This window comes from Mastacembelus armatus, chromosome 15 (genome assembly GCF_900324485.2).
Source record: "Mastacembelus armatus chromosome 15, fMasArm1.2, whole genome shotgun sequence".
Lineage (NCBI taxonomy): Eukaryota > Metazoa > Chordata > Actinopteri > Synbranchiformes > Mastacembelidae > Mastacembelus > Mastacembelus armatus.
This window is the reverse complement of record NC_046647.1, coordinates 11735363-11755757: the sequence shown is the minus strand read 5'-3', so window position 1 is coordinate 11755757 and position 20395 is coordinate 11735363. Positions and strand designations below refer to the sequence as shown.

At 40.7% G+C, this 20395-nt stretch overlaps 3 protein-coding genes across 5 annotated transcripts in view; 2 read left to right on the top strand and 1 right to left on the bottom strand.

Moving 5' to 3' along the window:
* Positions 1-168: 168 nt before the first annotated feature.
* Positions 169-7102, bottom strand: LOC113131477 (zinc finger protein 883). 3 transcript variants are annotated; one of them, XM_026308770.2, is made up of 2 exons: positions 6910-7102; positions 169-4278 (listed from the first exon to the last, which is right to left on the bottom strand). In XM_026308770.2, the coding sequence occupies exon 2, from the start codon at positions 4158-4160 to the stop codon at positions 2505-2507; it is 1656 nt and encodes a 551-aa protein (XP_026164555.1). In that variant the 5' UTR covers positions 4161-4278; positions 6910-7102; the 3' UTR covers positions 169-2504. The 3 variants fall into 3 exon arrangements, with proteins under 3 accessions (XP_026164555.1, XP_026164557.1, XP_026164556.1); XM_026308772.2 differs by lacking the exon at positions 6910-7102 and adding an exon at positions 6106-6785; XM_026308771.2 differs by lacking the exon at positions 6910-7102 and adding an exon at positions 5685-5996.
* Positions 7103-8910: 1808 nt separating this feature from the next.
* Positions 8911-12788, top strand: ftr14l (finTRIM family, member 14-like). Its single transcript, XM_026309653.1, has 7 exons — positions 8911-9776; positions 9905-10000; positions 10102-10335; positions 10444-10603; positions 10736-10864; positions 11453-11589; positions 11996-12788. Exons 1-7 carry the CDS (start codon positions 9378-9380, stop codon positions 12377-12379), a joined length of 1539 nt encoding a protein of 512 aa, XP_026165438.1. The 5' UTR covers positions 8911-9377; the 3' UTR covers positions 12380-12788.
* Positions 12789-14377: 1589 nt separating this feature from the next.
* The window catches only part of LOC113131501 (transmembrane protein 150A), a 20291-nt gene continuing 14273 nt past the window's right edge, over positions 14378-20395 (top strand). Inside the window, exons 1-3 of the mRNA XM_026308817.1 lie at positions 14378-14599; positions 14795-15021; positions 20332-20379. Coding sequence (XP_026164602.1) covers positions 14957-15021; positions 20332-20379 — 113 coding nt within the window. The 5' untranslated portion in view covers positions 14378-14599; positions 14795-14956. The remainder of the gene's footprint in view (positions 14600-14794; positions 15022-20331; positions 20380-20395) is intronic.

Here is a 20395-nt window from a genome sequence, read left to right as displayed (position 1 = left end):
GCCACATGGCATTAAAAACACACACATGAAGTTTATCTCAGTCCAAACATCAACTTGATTTATCTGTTGAAATGAGATTACTGGACATTTACATGAGTTTCAAAAAACATGTTTAAGGGCTTTTGGTAGTGTAAACATCTGTGATGTAAACCAGACACCACTCTGCACCCAGATGGCTGATAAGCCTTTATTTACTGTGAAGGCTGCAGTGACAGTGAATCCCAACCTTGAATGTTTACCTCAAGAGAAAAGTACATTTGACCTCCAGCTGTGAAGGAATGTAAATCAGCGTAACAGGCATGAGCGTGGGAAGATGGTATTTTTCTGACATTATGTTGATATTTTCACACAGTTAACAGTCCATTCCCAAGCACTTTTACCCATATAGCTTAGATTAATCACTGTGCAGCTTAGACTGGAGTTTTAGTACCTGCCTGACATCTGGAGCATCTGTTAATGTAACTGCTGTTGATCTCTCATAATAACCCAGGGTAAAGAGTGACACCATGTGGAGAAGAAGTGGAAGTACAAGGAACAGAGTAAACTTAAAGTTTTACTGTGTTACTTTGCCAGACAACTTAATAGTTGCAAGTAAACCCAAATATTTAATTTAATACTACCATTAGAGACCACATATTGGATTTATTTTGCAGGACCCTAAAAATCCTAATGAGCAATAGTTTCTTTCCCATTTTATAATCACACTTCCATTAACTCAACACCACAAGAGAGTCAATCTTTATTTATCCATATATGTGCCACTCAAAACTGGGAAGAGGTGTTACAGGATTTGCCCTTAAGAGAAGCTTATATGGATCATTTACAAATTCTCTCTACAATGCAGCCATAGACAAAAATGAGTGGGGAAAAATAAAGACAATATGGTCATAACAGTGTAAACACATGGTAATATACATGAAAGCAAAAAAAGCAATCGGTATCTGTGACATCAAATTAAAATGTAGGGAAAGTTAGTATGAATAAGAACAAAAGTCTCCTGAAAACCCTAACTTCTTTTCTCAAATAACAGCTCGGCATACATTTCTACATAGCATGCAATAAGGCACCTAGCTAACACAAGGAAGAAACCTATGCTACAGTTTGAAGCACAATTGTTATCCAAATAAAAAGAAAATATTGCTCACCATAATGTTCACTCCCATAAAAACTGTATATCTCGTTCCCTTTCATATAACCCAAGCCATATCTAAAAAAATACATGTTTGTAAAAGATATTTTTACACAGAACAGTAAATAGAGCGCAATCCATTGGAATTTGGAAAAATGTAAAAGTGAAATTTTCTCTTGTAGTCTTTTAATACACACAGCCTTTTAAGATCAAATTGTGGTAGTTCGCAAATCAACATGAGCAAGTTACAGATGTTCTATACATGTAATTGAATTAGCCTCCAAAAGCAATAAACAAAGTGTGATGTTGCATTTAATGTACATTTGGTGCTGGGATACAGAGGAAGCTGCACAGTAAATAAGGACACAGGTCATGTTGTAATATGCTACCCAGTAGGTTTTTATTTTCTACTATGCATTTTCTTATGGCTAAATAGCATGTGATAATAGAGTTGGTGTGTCAGCCAGTATTGCTCTCTGTACAGTCTATGCAGCAGTGCTAACCCATCTCAGACGTACAAGAAAACATCCTCATAAATATACAAGATGGCTGATGGAGCCCATATTCAAGAACAAGCCGCATGAGGACACCTGCAACATGTTTCTCTACACTTAAAACAAATTAGTCATAAAAGGAAAAAAGGGTGGCGACAAAGTGGATCTTACTATCAAAAATGTCATCTTTTGGAACAGCACACTAGTCACCTATACATATATATATATAAAAGAAAAATCAGTAAGTATTTACATTGGATTTTTGATGGTTGCTTCACATAGGTTATGTGGGTGAAAGAAAACGATTGAAACCAAGGTAACAGTTCTTGTTCATCATTTGTGTCGGTGGCCTTGAATAAATGTGCAGCTGAAAAGCGCATGAGCCCACCTGAAGGTACATAAACTCAATTCCTCTATCAAAAAGACTAATCAGTGGGTGAAGCACATTTTCCCAGGTAACAATTTTTTAATCATGTGGATCTTCAAATCACATTTTTTTTCTTTTTCTTTAAAAGTGTTCAAAAGAGGTCCTGGAGCAAGTGAATCACAATCACAAACAAGAACAGGCTCTTTCACGATCTATTATTATATCTTCTTCAAACTGAGCACAAAGTCCTGCGTTCAGCTCTGAATTATAGGTTACACAGTCCTTCAGGCCAAGCCAATTCTTTTTGAAGACTTGCGTTGCTGTCCATTTATTCTCAACTGCTCCACCTCACTCTAGCAATGTGTTGACCTGACCACTTTTGTCTATAGAGGTTCGCCTGATGTTTCCTGTGGTGTGGTAATATAAATGACTGGACCATTGTACAACAGAAACAGGGGGAAGCAAGGGTGTGTACACTTGAATGGGACAGCATGTGAGCGTGGGAAAAGGGTGTTCACTGATCTACATGGATCCTATGATGTCTGGAGAGGGAAGATGAATGGTTAAAGCCTTTTCCACATTGGGAGCACCTGTATGGTTTGTCAACGGTCAGGATGCGCTGTTTTGGGAAAGCGTTGTTAGGGAATCCCTTCCCTGCCGGGATGGTGCTGTACTGCTGCGGTTGCGGCTGTGCCGGTTGTGGTTGCGGCTGTTGCTGTTTGTTCTCCAAGTGAACTCTCTGGTGCCTTGCAAGGGAGGAGGAGTGATTGAATCTTTTGCCACAGTGAGCGCAGGTGTAGCTCTTTCCCTCTGAGTGGACTCTTTGGTGCCGGGACAGGGAAGAGGAATGATTGAAGCCCTTATCACAGTGGTGGCACATGTAGGGCTTGTCTCCCTGCTGGTGGACCCTCTGCTTCGGGGGAGTGCCAAAAGACAAGGGTTTCCCAGGTTGGGGTGGGGAGAACACTGGATTCTGCAAGTGGGTCTTGTGGTGGCGAGACAGAGAAGAGGAGTGATTGAAGCCCTTGTTGCAGTGTCTGCAGGTGTAGGGCTTCCCCCCGGCATGAACTTGCTGGTGCTTCTTCAAATGGCGTTTGCGGACAAAGCTCTTCCTGCACATGTTGCATTTGTACGGCTTCTCTCCTGAATGGATCCTCTGGTGCTCTCTCAGTGTGGCAGCAGCTGCAAAACACTTTCCACACTGTGTGCATCGGTGGGGCTTGTCTCCAAGCACGACTGCAGCATGGGTCTTTTGGTGCTGTTTCAGGTTAGAAGTTGTAGCAAAACCTTTGCCGCACTGACCGCAGGTATATGGCTTCTCGCGTGCATGGACCTCTTGATGCTTTTTCAGATGCCTTCTGCGGACAAAGCTCTTTCTACACTGCGTGCACTTATAGGGCTTGTCCTCTGAATGCATCTTCATGTGTTCTCTCAGGGTGATTGCAGCTGCAAAGCTCTTACCACATTCTGAGCATCTGTGCGGCTTGTCTGGCAAATGAATCATCTGATGAGATTTCAGGTTGAAGGCATCAATAACATCTTTGCTCATAATCTCAACTCCAGGGGGAACATAGGGCTTTTCTTTCATGTGTATCTTCATGTGCTGCTTGAGGCTGGCCTCCACAGCAAAGCTCTCACCACAGTGAACACAGATGTAAGGGTTGAGGTCCTTATGGATCTCAAAGTGTTGGTGAAGATCAGCTATGCTGCCAAAAATCTCCCCACACTCGTTGCACTGCAGACCATGGGCTTCATGTATGATTACACCATTTTCAGACTCCACTGTCAACTCCCCACCATGGTCAGACTCCACTTTGACTACATGCTCACTTTCTGTCTTAAGCAACACCTCCCCCAGTAGAGCCTCATTTCCTGTTGTCTTGATTTCAGCTCCAGTGAAACAATGCATCTCCCCATGTTCCACTTTAATGTAATCATGGTCTGTCTCAGCTACAATTGCATCCACGCAGGCTACAGCTCCAAGCTCGGTCCCCAGTCCCTGGATCTTTAAGTCAGAGCCATGGATCTCCAGCTCTAATCCACGCTTTTCTTCTGTCATAATCTCAGTTTCTGCTCCATAATGAAGGTCGACATGGCTATGGGCTATGACACACTCCGACCCAAGTGTGTCAAGGCCGGGTGTGTCACATTCAGTCTCTGACTCGGCCATGAGAACACACTCCAGCCCCACGACCTCCGTTTTCCTGCCGGGCAATGACTCAAGAAGGAATCGGGGGATATCAAGCCTTTGTTCAGTGTAGCGTTGGTGCTCTTGTCAGTGAGCAGACCTGAAAGATAGGAAAATAAAGAGAAACAATAACCACAATGCCTTAAGTGGGGTTTCATTTACTAGTTTAGATTATTTGCCTGAGATAATGCCCATGGATATGGCAGAAAAGCAATTATCTAGCGCTCAACTACAAGGTAAACCTGTTGTCACTGACACCCTGGAAGCCCAAGGCCAGTTGTGTCTTTACCAACACAGTATGACAATTTGCAAAGTTATTGCTCAAAATCTGCTACTGCACAAATGTTTTGCCATTTTTCTTGCATTCCTTTCAAGTAGTTTCTTCATGTCATTTGATATAATATCACCATGTGAAATTAGCAGGAAAAGGGAAATTTGCAGTAAAGCAATAATTTAATTCCTAGTAGTTGTATGCATGTTTGCTTGCACATACAACATATTGTTGATTAAGATTGCCACAAGATTGACACCTGTAAAAAGGCCAAATCGACTGTTATATTTTCTCTAGTACACAAACTTTCACAGCTGTGTCTATCCCATGTAGATAAAAGATAATTATGATGTTTGGGAAAAAGTTCAACTTCGCTCAGATCATACTGATGGTGAGGTTCCTCAAAACATTCAGAACAAACCCACTTAAGAGTCAGTTTCTGTTTGATAAGAGTGTGTTATCTTTACATAGACATCTACTGTAACAGCCCAATATGGAAAAACCTTGCTCAGTATAAGATTGCATCCAATTCTCTGTAGGAGCCCTGCTTTGTAAACTCCACAGCAAATACTGGCCAGCACAATAGCTCATCAGGAAGCCCTTAGTTTACCGTATACACACTAATGAATGTTCATGTGCTACACCATGCTAAAAATAATGAATGGCTGACTTAAAGTGAGACATGCACGGGGCAAAGAGCGCACTAGTTCACTCCACCTAAAGTTGTGAACCTGGAGGGCTAACAATTATTTTGCAGTAACTAAGCTGTATGCCTCATATCTCGGCATCCTTGCAGCTTAGCAAGCTAAGTGATCCATTTGCTAGCTAAGTTAGCGTTCACTTCACTAACGTTAGCTAACAATTGATAAAATCAAACCACATCACGACCGAGCTGCCGAGTCCAAATGAATCCGCAACAAAAGCCTGATCGGCCTACGAGCCTCGCTCGTCTACACACTCTCTTATTAAAACTCATCTTGGAGAAAGCAGAGGCATTTAAACGGCGAGGTTTTGTTAATAAACCCTGGGCTGCTGGTTGCTAGCCGTTCATAACAGCTACAAATAGCCTTCATAGCCGCTAGTTAGCTGGCTACGACCGAGGGGGACTGGTTAACGACCAAACGGCGTTGTGTTAGCAGCTAATGCGTTCACAATTTAGCCAGCTAACTAGCTTCGCGGTAAAAGCAACGCTCAGGTATTCGCAATCTGCACGTAAATAGAATCAAAATACTTACATTAAGACCAGCAATCGAGTTGCTGTGGACCGTGATTTATGACACAACGAACGACGCGGAAATTTTCCTTGTGCGACTATTAACAGGCCATCTTGTTGTGCCACACCAGCACTTCCAGCTAGCCAAGATTACAGGCTCGCCTAAGATGGCTGCCGCTAGCTAACTTTAGCACAGTTAGCTTCCGCCCCACAAAACACATTGAATTTGCGCCTCTGAGCATAAACAGGTAAACCGATCACAATACAGACTCGATCTTAAACCATCGTTTAGCTTGAGATTATCACCGAGGACGCTGCTGTGGGCTAATGATGAGTACGTTAGCAAGCTAAGAGCCACATCGTAATTCCAACCAGGAGCTGGCTAGCCGAAACAAAGATGGCTAACCGTGCGAAAAGCCCGGGAACCCGTGTCTTTTACTTACACGAGAATCGATTCAAGACACGGATCCAACCTCCGACACGAGTCTAAACACACAGACTGATCAGGAGACCATCAAGCAAGCGGCTAATACAGCTGCTACAGGGACGAACACAATAAACCCTGGCTAGAAAAAGCCCTCCTTCCCTGCGGCAGCACCAGACCAACCGCACATACGACCTCAATGGCGGCCTTGTTGGTGTTACCGTTAGCGGCTATTGAGCCCAGCAAGGACAATATTAGCGTGCTGGCTACCTTACATAGCCACGATAGCTAACATGGCAGCTAGTCCAGCCTGCTAGCACGGCTAAAGCTTCTCCTATTTCGGACTAGCCCGCAGATTGTAAAACATCGGAGCGGAAGCTTTGCTAAACCGCCCATCCGACCGTGTTAGGTTTGGTTTCGCATGCACAGATAAACTAGAGGGTGAATAAAGAAACGCAGGGAACACGTCTCAAAAATAGCCTGGATAAGAGTCAAAGCTGAAATAGTTTCTCGTGGCAGTGTTGCTTGTCTCTGCTTGTCTGCTTCCCCAGCAGAACATAACGTTACAAGAAGCAGAGTCAGGGCCTGTATTTTTCCATTACAAAGTTCGCAACTATAACAACTGGACACACCAAACAACACAACCCACCCGTAGACTCCCATAGTAAATTGCTACTACGACTATACCCCGTCAAACGAAGACATCCATCGGTCTCCACGATGCTGTTCGCGACAGAGTAAGTTAAACTCAAACGATTAAATAATAACCAGGAATAAGGATTGCCCCCATTTTCAATGTATACATTCCCGCATGCACACCCACCTTTCAGTCTTTTTACTTTGTGATTGCCAAGGGGACAAAAACAAAGGAGAATCGTTAATATGCTTCACAGCATGGACTCAAAAGGGCTTTGCAAGCTGTTGTGAGCCTCGTCAAACTGCTGTGTCTTCCTCTCTCTCTGCCCGTGTGTGTAGCTGGCGCCACAGCTCATCTGGCGCCAACGTTGGACTAGCGACGCACTTTAGCGAAAGAAATCATTGTCGTTTCAATACAGGAAGGGAACCGCTGGCGCCCCCTGCTGCCTCGGAGTCGTTCATACAAGACAGGTAGATCATAAACCAGTTTGTATAAACCCACCTGACCTTTACATGCTGTATTTAGCTAAAGCCTTTACCAGTGGTGAAATGCAATAACAGTATTGTATTAAACTAGACGTTTTGAGTAGCTGAGTATTTTCATTGTGTGTTACTTGTTTCTAGCTGTATCTACTTGTTTCTATGCTGAGGGAAATGAGATAAACTTTATTCATCCCCAAAGGGATGTACTGTAGTTAATTAGTCAGTCAGTAGTCAGTCATCATCTGCCATTGACTAAGGTGTTGTAGATCCTGATGGCGGTGGGGATGAAGGATCTCTTATATCATTCAGTCCTGCAGTGCAGTGAGGTGACTCGTCCACTGCAGCTGCTTCTCTGGTCCCATCAGGATGTTGTTAAGGGGATAGTCCGTGTAGTCCAGGATGGTCTCTCCTTTTTTCTGTGTGCATCTCTCCACCACAGCCTCCAGAGACTCTAGCCTCATTCCAGTCACTGAACCAGTTTGTCCAGTCACCTTGCATCCTTATGATTTTTGCTGCCTCCCCAGCAGACTGCAGCATTAAACAGCACACTTGCTACCATAGTTTGGTAAAACATGTGCAGCATCTGGGAGACCAAGAAACTGAGGGATATAAATACTAAATAAATAAATACTAAATATAATAGATACAAATACTGAGGGAACACCTGCAGCGTGTAAGGGAAACACTGTAACTTGCCCTTAGCTTCATCAAATTTTACTTGTGTTGTAGGAGAAACATTATTTATATTTTGTATTAATAATCTGAATCTGCAAAGTAGTAACTATAGTAGTAACTATATGTTATAACAAGCTATTTGAAGTGATCTAAAATGTGGTGGAGTAGGGTTATGGAGTAACATGAAATAGAAATACTCAAAGTGTAAGTACCCCATACTGTGCTTAAGTGCCGTACTTGAGTAATTGTTCAACTGAATACTTTTCTAAAAATTCTCACATTTCATGCTGTGACAGTGGGTATGTGGGTCTTCTATAAGTGTTTATTTAATTTGTGTTGTTTAGGATGCAGTGATGGTGACTGTGAAAGCTATAGCATATGTCTTATTATACAGCATTATACATTTGATAGATTGTCAAAGTTTATGTATTTAGAAATATAACATAAATATTCATTTTTGTAATTTTGTAATTTTCCAATTATAGCTTTGAAGATAATTATCAGTTACTTGTCTGACAGTCCTGTGAATAAAACTAGAGTTAATAAGCAGTCAAACTGGAAAGTTATAGATGCTACACAACTTTACTGTACAGAGGATGCAGTAATTTGGTAATAGATGCTATGGAGAGGGGTATATATCTAATGTAGTAATGAATTACTCCCACAAGATGATGCTGTATTTCCACTTCCAGTGTGGTAGCAAGGGTACGACCACATATCCTACATATCATGGGTATCAGTCTAAAGATAGACACAACACAAATACAACCTTGAATAAAAAAAGTAAAGGTCATTTCAGTGTAGATTAAAGTGCCAGATGCCCACACTAAGGTAATAGCTTTAAGCATAATGGCATATTCTGTGAAAGTTGTGTTATACATAGTCTCCGTACTATCCTATCTTCAAATAATAAATACAAATGCTTTTATATTTTCTCTTTATCATATCTCTCAGATAGAAAACAGGTTTTATATTAAATCAACTGCCTTCATCTTATTGTAAATAACTGGAATTTGTAGTGTTAGTGGATCTATCTTTTCATCTGTCTAGTAATAAGTTTGACACTTACACTTATCGCAAATGAAGTGATCATGATATCCAGTATGAAGTACTGGGTATCGTATACATCATCGATAAGTGCTTTTTCTTTGTTTTACTTGTTTAAATTTCTTCTCCTCTAACTCAGTCTTGTTTCAGGCAGCATATTTGTAGTAACACCCATTCCCTGACTGTTTATTGCCCAACCAGGAATACTGGTTTTACAATGAGAGCAGAGCACATAACTAACATTCTGCCACCCACAGCCTCAGTCACCAAGTGCTACTGAAGCCGCTCACTTCAGGAACTCATTTTCTCTTATATCGCTTGGTCTACCCATGTTTTTTCTGTTTTAGCTGTGGATATCGTCACATTTTATGAAGAGGTTAAAGCATTGCTACTGAACTAAATCACCTTTGGACTTTAATTTTGTGATAATTTTTTAAACTTCTGGTAAAAATGTCCAACAAGAACACTCTGGATTTAGACAGATACAGCAGCTTGGACAAATCTCGTCGCCCTAATAGTCGTAGCCAGTCCAGGTCACGGGTTACTAACGGGGAAGTCCTGTGTGACTTTTGCACAACAAGGAAGGAGAAGGCTGAGAAGTCCTGCTTGGTGTGTCTGGCCTCCTACTGCGAGACTCACCTCCAGTCTCACTATGACTACCCTGCCCTGATGAAGCACAAACTGGTCAAAGCTACTGGTCAGATGAGAGAGAAGCTGTGTGCACAACATGACAAGCTGCTGGAGGCTTTTTGTCGCGCTGACCAGACATCAGTGTGTGTTCTGTGCATGATGGATGAACACAAACACCATGACATTGTCCCAGCTGGAACCGAGAGGACTGAGAAACAAGTGAGTCATTCTGTATTTCTGGTGAAAATAAAGACCATTTATTGCAAAAAGCTGACATGAACACAGCAGATAGTTCAGTGGCAGCGTTATCATTCACTAATGATGGCAATATGTCATTCTGTCTACAGAAACAACTTGGTACCACGCTGCTCAAATCTCAGCAGAGGATTGATCAGAGAATTAAAAAGTGGCAGGATCTCCGACAAGCTGTGGAATCAGTTAAAGTAAGTAAAGAGTTAGCCAATTTTTTTGGTAAAAAGAAGAGCAACTTATAATGGGTATTTCAGCAAACCCTCTCCCTCTCCTTTCTTTTCTATCTCATCAGCATTCTGCTCAGACGGTCCTGGAGGAAAACGAGCGGATCTTCACTGAGCTTCTGCTTTTTATGGAAAGGAAGTACAATGAAGTCAAGGAGATGATCCGTTCCCATGAAAAGACCACTGTGTCACGGGCTGAGATACTGCTTGACCGCCTGGAGGAGGAGATCACTCTGATGAAGAAGAGACACAATGACCTGGAGACGCTCTCGCACACAGATGATCACATACACTTTCTACAGGTGAGGCTGATCTGTACAGTGCTCCTCTGAGAAACCAGTGGCTACTCTCTAAATGTGTCTCTTCTCTCATCTTTGTCTCCCACATTATTCTTTTTTCTTTTTTATTAGAGTTGGCAGTCTCTGTCAGGCCCCTCGGGATATGAAGACCTCAACAACGTCAGTGTGGCTCCCTATTACTCCTTTGATTCAACCAAAAGAGCCATTGCCGCATTGAAATTACAAGTAGAAGAAGTCACCAAGACAGAAATCAGCAAAATTGCAGTAGCAGGTCTGTCTTTTATTCGTCATATGTATTAGCACTGATCTGTCGGCATGGATGGATCTTATGATGAGGTTTTGTAGTATGTTTTATGAAGCTTTTGCTAGCATGTCTTTTTTTTTTTTATATGTCTCTCCATAGTGAAAGAGGTCTGCATTACTCAAGAAGGTGAGGCAAAGTCAAGGAGAGAATCCGTTTTGAGGCAAGAACTACAAGAGAAGAGAGGCAGTATAAGAGAAGAACCAAGGACAAGAGAAGATTTCATGAAATGTGAGTTATAGATCATTTTTAGAGTGGAGTCTGCTTTTAGTCTGCTGTGAAACTTCTTGCCCCTTCCTGGCAGGACTGCTTGTCAGCAGGTGAAGTGTCTTTTGTATTTCACAAAACCTGGGTAGTGCTGGTCATGGTTTCATGTACAAGCAAACATTCCCATCACTAACAAAGACATGACTACACCATGCCATGAAACCACAAGAACTAGTATTATAGGTCTGCTGCTTACAGAACCGGTTTGGCGAAATGTAAGAGAGCAAAATTACATCACTTAAACAAACACGGGTGTTCCTGCTTTTACTTCACATGTCTGGAAAGCATGTTACCGAGCCGACATTGGGTTTTATCTGACAAACTTTTACATTTCTAAACAGCGATATTGCTAAATAGTGTCACAAGTATTTTTGTTTTTTAGTTGGATGATTTATTTGCAACATTATACAAACAAAGGCACCTGTGATGTTAAAACGCTAATAATGCTTTTCAAAAATATCCATATTGGCTTCTGTGATGTAAAATACCACGTTATGACACAGAACAAAAACAAATCTGATTGATAGTTTATATTTTTCTGCTCTGTTTTAGATTCTTGCCAGTTAACGCTGGATGTTAACAGTGTCCACTGCAACCTTCACCTCTCTGAGGGAAACCGAACAGCAACAATGAAGAATGAGCCAAAGAATTACCCTGATCACCCAGACCGATTCGACCACTGGCAGCAGGTGTGTACTTATAGGCTGGAAGGTGGTTTATTTGATGCTGTGACTGATAATAATACCAAGTTATTGAGAAAGGGGGCATTCCAAATCCTAAATACAGAATTAAAAGTAAAATGAGCCTCTACTGTGAGGGAACTTGCATGTTTGCTTTTCAGTTGCTGATTTATGGAAATATATATGGAGCCATGTTTTTCACTGGTAAATGGATTTTTTTTCTCATCTTTTTTTTTTTGCTAAACAAATCAAGTTTTCATTATCATTCTTTTAAGATGTCCTCACGATAAAAGTGCTTTCAGTTGTGCGGTTATAGGAAACGTGTTCTCAGCACAATTAGTGAAAAGTAATAGCTGAACTACAGAAAAAGCGATACTTTGTTTTTTAACTTCTCATTTCGTCTATTCACTTCAAGGTGTTGTGCAGGGAGAGCGTGACTGGGACACGTTGTTACTGGGAGGTGGACTGGAGGGGAACAGAGATAGATGTGGCCGTTACCTACAGGGGAATCCGCCGTAAAGGAAACGCCAATGACTGCAGCCTTGGCTGGAACGACAAGTCCTGGAGCCTGTACTGCTCTGACTCCAAATTCTCTTTTGTCCACAGTAATAAGAGCAAGGACATATCAGCTCCAATAGCATCTCGTATCGGGGTCTACTTGGATCATACAGCAGGAGTGCTTGCATTTTACAGTGTGTCTGATGGCATGCAGCTTCTGCACAGAGTCCAGACTACATTCACAGAGCCCATCTATCCTGCATTCAGTGTGTGGGGGTTTGGAACTTTTATCAGACTGTAGGAGACGTGCTATAGCATTTGTAACTTGCAAGCTATTCTCAATATTGCTGTGAAATCTGAAATTGGGAATTTCAGTCATTCTTGTTTGTTTTGCATTTTGCTAAAAGTTTTTTTTTTCTTCTCATATATAACCTATTATATAAGTGTTCAACCCCATTTGATCAGTGTATGTGTTTCTGATAACTGAGTGCTGGTTTGGGGCAGTCTAGATTGAAAAAATGGTAACAAAAACTATCACTTGTACGTATGAAAAATATAACATAATAGACTGTCATGTTATTTTTTTAGGTTTCAATTCATTTTTCTTAATTTTGTTAAAGCATATTATTTAAATTAATTGTTATAAATGCTTGAACATCATGATATAGATGGCCCTGATAATGTAATAAAAAAGGAAGTTGTTTACTTTATTTGTATAGATGCTCTCCATGAAATTCAGTTTCTGAAACCCCATCTTGCCTCACCAAATACCTCATTACCACTGATGGTGGTGAAGATCAGGAATGAAAAACCAGGATATTGGATACAAGCATGTTGGTCTCTGCTTTAAGATTTTCAGCTCTTTAAAGCTTGAGGGTCAAGATAAGCTCAATAATTCTGATCACTCATTTAAAGGAAAATTTCATATCACTGTATATGTTAAAACTGAGGCTACCAGTTCTAATATAGGGCTAACTTCTATTTATTTCTTCTTAATCATTACCAGACTTTAGGATTTGTGGCACACCCTATCATCTCCAGGTCCTCATTCAGGGATACATATGCTACAGATAGATAATAATAAGTTCAAACTCCAGGGGGCAGCAGAAAAACATTTTGCCAGATGAACTGGATTTAATTCTCCAGTACACACAGTTACTGTAGGGGGAGTATCCTATCCTTAAATACATTAAGATTTCCTTTCTGTGGTGGTTTCTGATTTCATTACTTCCTTACTGGCTGAGTTGTCTTGCTGTGCAATGGGAGAAGAAAACATCCACCCTGATTAACAGAGAGTAGAAAGTCACTAAAAACAAGTGCTTGGTTATTTATATAAAGCACATCGGCAATAAGATAAGACAGGGGTGTCAAACTCTAGTCCTCGAGGGCCACTGTCCTACTTGTTTTCCAACTATCAGGACAGAGGCCCTCGAGGACTGGAGTTTGAGACCCCTGAGATAAGAGAAGGCAGAACTAGGATGTTAACATGCTATCACATAAACCACTGTTCAGGGTCTGACACAGATAGACCTGAAATAGGGGCATGTTTAAAATGGTAAACCATTTGTTGCTGGGCCACTACTGAACCCCATGATACATGGCAGTTTCAGTATTACCAAATACACCCGTTATATTTTCAAGCAGTGAAAGAAATTTAATTGGCAATACTCTTCATAACTGACCTTCTATTATAATTATTAAGTAATTTTTAAGCAAAACTGTCCAAATTCAGTTGTATTTGCCTTTTCAGATGTGAATAAAATTCACTATTTTCTGACACTTTATACTATAAATATATCATAGTTATTAAAGAAGTTTAATTATCAGTCATATTCATAATAATAAAAGTTGATTAGTTGTAATTGTTGGGTGTGGCCATTTCTCCAATGGAATAAAAAAATAATAGCGTAATAATAGCCATAGCCTTTGACCTTGCCCTACTCTCTTATTACTATTTTATTACAGTTTAGACACAGGGGCCCTTTATAAGACCAGGCTGTTAGGAGGACCTATTATACTTAAGTGAGTACCATATATAAAAAAATAAACCTAATATTATCTTATTTTTTCTTTCACTGCTATAAAGGTAAAGTTCAGGTTTCAGGGGCCCCTAGAAGTCTGAGGCCCCCAACTTTACACACAATTATAAGCTTCGTTATTTTGTTGTAGATCCCGCCTACTCGGTGTGTGCACTAACAGAAATCCAACGCTACCGTCAGCATAGGGTTTTTTTGGGGGGAGGGGCGGAGTCAAAGTTGGGTACTCCGTGGCGTCTCGCGGCAGCAGAGCTGTGACGACAACTCCTGCACGTGAGAGCAGGTCTCGTTACAGTTCTGGAGAAAACGGCTAATGGCTTTCGGGAAAAAAAATATTAAAAAAAAAAAATTTTTTAAGTGTGCACCGTAACCTGCGAGACCAGTTGGAGTAGTTTCGTGGTAAAGTTGGCAGAGGCGTGAAGGATACGTCGGCGCCCGAAAAGTTACCGAAAACGGAAAAAGTTGCAAGCTAACACGGGGAGAAGGTTAGTAAGTAGTCGCATGTTTTGATGTTGATGTTCGTGGTTGTTGCTAGCTGGAAGCGGGTGTGTGAGCAGCTGTATGTGTCGTGAGAGGGGATGGAGGTAACCTAACATCAGTTACAACTCACATTGACAGTGGTTACTTTGCGCTTAGGCGACCCTGACCCAACTCACCTCTCTCCTCCTGTCATTCTCCAGCCAGCAGGACACATCTGTCCCGTCCACCGGCCTCCATCTTCAGAAATATCCACCAATGCAGAAGTCAGGCACACTCACTTAAATGTTAGTACTACTTGAGCAGATATTGCTCGGCTGGCCGAAGAGGAAAAAGAAGAAAGGATCTGTTCAAGGTGCTGGAAGATGTCTGTCTGGATGATGCTGCCTGTTAGTCTCCCTGTGCTGACCATCACTGGGATATGGGTTGTGTAAGTGTTATATTTCTTTGGAAGGATAAACCTGAAAGTTAAAAATCATATGTGACCAAACATCACTTCAAGTCAACTGAGATCGAAATGGTTTGTCTTCTGTCTCGGTGGTGAGTAGTGATGCTCAGTGCAAGTTTAATTCTATGAATGATGAATAGGCCATCATGTAAGTGCATAATTAGATTTATTACAAACCTCTGCTCTGTGTTGTTGCATCTATTTCTAATATACCCTTTCTTTCTTTTTATCAATTATTAAGTACGATTGTACACAACAGATCTGATTTATCACCAGTATAAAAATCTGGGGCCATATTCATAAACATTGATAATGCAAAGAGTAGCTTCTAGTGACGAAACTCAAAGAAAGTTTTTAGAGTTGTGGGCGCTTCCTAACAATTTTCCCTAAAAGTTAATTGTAAATCCTAGTAAAGATGAAAGTTATTTATGAAGCTAGGGAGCCCCTAGGGTGGAGAACTTTTACAAAGCTTAGGAGCTTCTTAAGCAGAGAAGAAACTGCTGGAACGTTGAAGAGGGAGAAGAAATGAGCTTGAAACTATGAATGTCAGTAAGTTAATCAGACGTTACAGATTAGATCATGCAGATCTTTCACAATCTTCCATCAGCAGAGTGATCACACAAACAATTAGTGCAACACTCACGGCCTCATGTTGTGTCACAGTTCATTATGTTTCCACTGAACATTCACACCTTTCAGACTATAAACAGCAGGGTCATTTTTTCCTGTTACTTTGAAATAGATTAAATGTGTGTGTGTGTGTGTGTGTGTGTGAGAGAGAGAGAGAGTGAGAGTGAGTGTGTGATTGCAGTAAAATATAAAAACAGGCCTGTTTTTTCAAAGTTGCTTCTGTTTGTGTGTGTGTGTGTAGGTGTGACAACCAATCACAGTCTTCAAAAGGATGTGCCATACATACAGTAGCACTCCACCCTGCCTTCTCAATGAGATAAAAGGTTTTGTATTTTCCTCACTCAGAGTTGCTGTAAGATTGGTCCTAAACCACTCTTAAAACTCCTAGTTTTTAGGAGCTCTCTGAGAGGATTCTTAGAAGCTTTATGAATACGGTCCCAAGTTTGCAGATGATCATTCGCAGGAGATTCACATAGATATATCCTGGCCATATTCTAACAAATTTCCAAATTGTTCATGTTGAAGAAATTTTTTTTTCTATTCTTTAGTCTCTCTTGCCTCCCAGAGAGCAACACTGCATATTTACCCCAGATTCCAGAGAGCCATGGCAATCGCAAATGGATTACCTCTCTCCCTCAAAGATGGGAGATAAACACCCTTCTTTTAAAAAATGGAGCATGAAAGTTTGCAGTCTATCTTAATTATCAGCAGTACAGTTTCTGAGAATATGTACAGCAGAGAAATCACTGAGCACCTCCTGGTTATGTTTAGGCTGGCAGCTCCAGGCTCTCCTGTGTTATTACTACGGGAGGTGGAATGCAAATCCCAAAGGGGAGAGAGACACCTGGCCCTATTCCAAATAGCCATATCTAAGCTATGCTCTACATCTATGATGAGTTGCTTGGACAGTAAGTAGTCTAATCAAATGCCAAAGCTGAGACCTTTCATACCAGTTAGTGTGTTTCAGTGTCTGCTTTACACTTCAATCAGGAGTGTGTATTCAAGTTCACAGGAATTTTCAGGAAAGAAGGGGTTAACATTAATGTTGCTTTAGACCTAAACAGAGAACATGAGGGTGAAAATTAGTGCTATGCCAAATACCAGACTGCCAGTCCCTTTAACCCCATTTTCCCCATTACCTTGACAAGGGCACCTTGTTTCTGAGTGAAGTCAAGGGTTTTTTTCCTGCACATTGAATGTCAAAGGATGCGACATGTTGTGCAACTGCACGTTTCACTCTCAGTGACGAAGTGGGTACGTAAGGTAAATACTGGAAGGGAGTAATAGTGTAAGCAGAACTTTCTGCATCTGGTGTCCATGCCCAGAGTAAAATAGACTTAGTATAAAAAGACTTAGGCTTGTGCCCACCCAAGTGTCTTGGCTTAGATTCTTTTGCTGAGCTTTTATGAGCTCAGCTGTGTGTTTGAAACTGCAGTGTAGCTCTGCTCTATCTGTAAGCAATACATTTTGTTGTTTAGATATGAAATTGTTATAAGCACATATTTTGTTTTTGGTTGTAAAAAACTGTATGAAGATCAACAACAGCTAGCCAGAGGGGCAACTGGTTCGTAGTTTTTACTGCCAGAATGTATTCATAGATTATACATCACACCCTTTCCTGTGGTTTATGATGTGTTATATTTGCACAGCTTTGGGGTAATTCTCACTGTCTATACCAGATTCTTCCACGAAAGGCTTGTTCCCTGTTTAGTCTAAATGAAAAACATGTTCCCTTCCACCTATATATTGCTCACAGGCAAACACTCACAGTTTATAGCCACTGCTGAGTTTTGATAGAGGTCTAATTATGTAAACAAACCTATTATTAGCCAACCTCCACTGAGCACAGAATGGGCTAGTTTACTTCTACATACAGCTGGGGAAAAAAAAACACTTCATTTATGAACGTCCCAGAGCTGCATTGCTGTTATTTTAGCAGACTGAATATACAAAATGCATCTCAACATGGCTGTAGGTATTGCTTTTATAGCTCTAGTTTATTTTCATGTATTGTTTTAATGATGCCCTCTGGCAATCCTTAACAACTGACAAGCTTCTTTTATTTTTGTCAAGTTGGTGTCATTGTATTGAAGTTAATGGTCTCAGAGCTGGAGCTCTGGCAGCCTGCTAACTGATGGCCATGTCCCACTCCAAGTCACTCACCTCACTGCATTATGCAAGAGCAGTGCTCTTGAAAGATGGCGTGTCTGCCATCTGCCTTCTATGACTTTCACATGATGATTCACAAAGCTTAGTGCCAACCAAGTGTTACTACCCTCTGCAGCAGTTACACGATACCAAACGAGTATTCACATGTAGAAAATTTGTTGCAAAAGCAAATGTCTTTTAATTGCCTTCTGCCTTTTCTTGTGAAGTTGAGCAGGATGAGCTAGCAGCTTTCAGTACTTTTGACTTTTGTATGTTTATCTTGTAGGTTTCTTACTGTACTGTACAGCCCAAACAGATGGAGTTGCATAATGCCACATGACTGAATACTAAAGAAGTATATTTCCGTTAAATGGATGATAGAAATGTAGAGCGTGAGTTGTTTTCAGTTGTCTAAGAGGGTCAGTGTGTGACATCTGATGTGGCCTTTTGACCTCGCTGTCAATCAGGGATGAGTGTGTCTAAAACTGTGCAGCTTTGGAATGAAACACTAAACACAAATTCATAACTCATTGGGTTATTATCTGGTTATCTCTTTACTGAGTACTGAATTATTACAGGATTATTAGAACCATATAGGGTCGTAGATATTATTAGTTACCTATTGGCCTGATCTTTCTAGTAATTATGCATACACAATGATAACTGTGTTATTCTCTACATCACATTTATATATTAATTCTTTTGAAGCATGACACCTTGCAAACTAAGTTGGATGTTCAGCTTGAAAGTCTGAATGTTGGATTTTTGTAGCGGACATGTTACCGTGAACATGATCTGATATCAGTTTGTGCCACTGTCATGCATAAAATACCTTTTGCTTCCAGTGAATCTTGCCATTTGTGTTGATCCTATGTGTCTGTGCTTGTTAGCAGGTGTGCGTGTGTGTGCGTGCGTGCGTGTGTGTTTATAATAAGTCTCTGTCTTTCAAAGACTGATTTGTGACTATGTTTTGGCTCTGGAAACATTCCTAATTGATACTTAACCTTCTACTGAACTACGGCTACTTTCATATATCAGGACAAATAGTCTCTTTGTCTTGACTGTCTGCGTTTTTATGTCTGTCTGCTTCATATGACTTGGAGATATACGGGCAGAGGAGACACATCTGAGTTGTACATGTTGCTTCCCAAAAGAAACAAATCTTCCCTTTCAGCTCAGTCTTCATTTCATTTTGTTAATGATAATGATCCAATATTATTTGGTTAATTATAACTGAGTTTTTTTTTGGTTCAGGTATATGTGGACAGGTAATAATCAATGCTCACAAGTGCAGGCACAGTAATAGAAGTGATTGTTGTAGCCTAATTGTGCATCTTGGGTACAGAGACATGTTCTGTTTATAGCAATACTGATATCAGCTTCAGTATTTGAATACTGTTGGCTAATATTTTGACCAGTAGTAACTTTAAGTAAAGTAGTGCTTTGATATGGTTCCAGTTTTTGTTAGTCAACAAAAAGTTTGCCATTGCTTTGTTTCTCTATCAGCTGACATGTGCATGGATACAAGTGTATTTGCAATAGGCAGATATCAGCTGATTTACTGGTCTAGTTTCATTTCTTGTGACTGTTAGTCATAAACCAGCCATATCTTTTGTTTTGGTATTGTATGATTTTACAGTAGAGATAAAATTGGTCAGTTAACCTGGTTGACCAGGTTGAACGAAGCAAGAAGAAGCCAGGTCAGGACAGCAGGATTTTAGGTGTTGGGTAGCACAGTGGTGAGTGGTTAGCACTGTTGCCAAACAGCAAGAAGGCCGTAGGTTTGCAACCCGGCCTTTATGTTGGTCTATATATTGGTCTTATATATCTGTGTGGAGTTTGCATGTTCTCCATCTCTCCCTCTGTTTGTGTGGGTTTTCTCCAGGTACTCTGGTTTCCTCCCACCGTCCAAAAACATGCATGTTAGGTTGATTGGTGACTCTAAATTGCCATAGGAGTGAATGTGAGTGTGTGTGGTTGTTTGTCTTTGTGTGTCTCTGTGGCCCCGTGATGGACTGGTGACCTGGGTGTACCCCTGCCTTCCACCCGAAAGACCCTGGTTAAGGAATAAGCGGGTATAGAAAATGGATGGATGGATGGTTATTTATAAAGCCAAATGTCAAAAGTACATAATCTCTAATCCACCCAGAATCCTTTGCCCATAGACTAAAAATGACAATTTACTGATTATTTTGTAATCAGTAAATATACTGAGATTATATAAATTGAAAGACTGGTGCACAGTATGTAATTTACAGCTGCATAATAAATGCAATTTTGGTACAAAATATTTACTTGACCAGTTCAAAACCTTACCAAGTGTACTACAAATTAAAACATCACAGATATAGCAACAGATGCTATATCTTGGCTGTTAAGTCTGAATTCGTCTTAAATAAGTCAGTGTAGATAACAATGTTAGCTGGATATAAAATATGTGGTGTAACAGTATGGCAAGTTAATACAACTTTGCAGTTGCCTTTTATTTTGACTAATGATACTTCTCTCTTTTAGGTACGCCATGGCCCTGTATAACCAACATGTCTGCCCTGTGGGTAACTGGTACGTTGCTTAATCT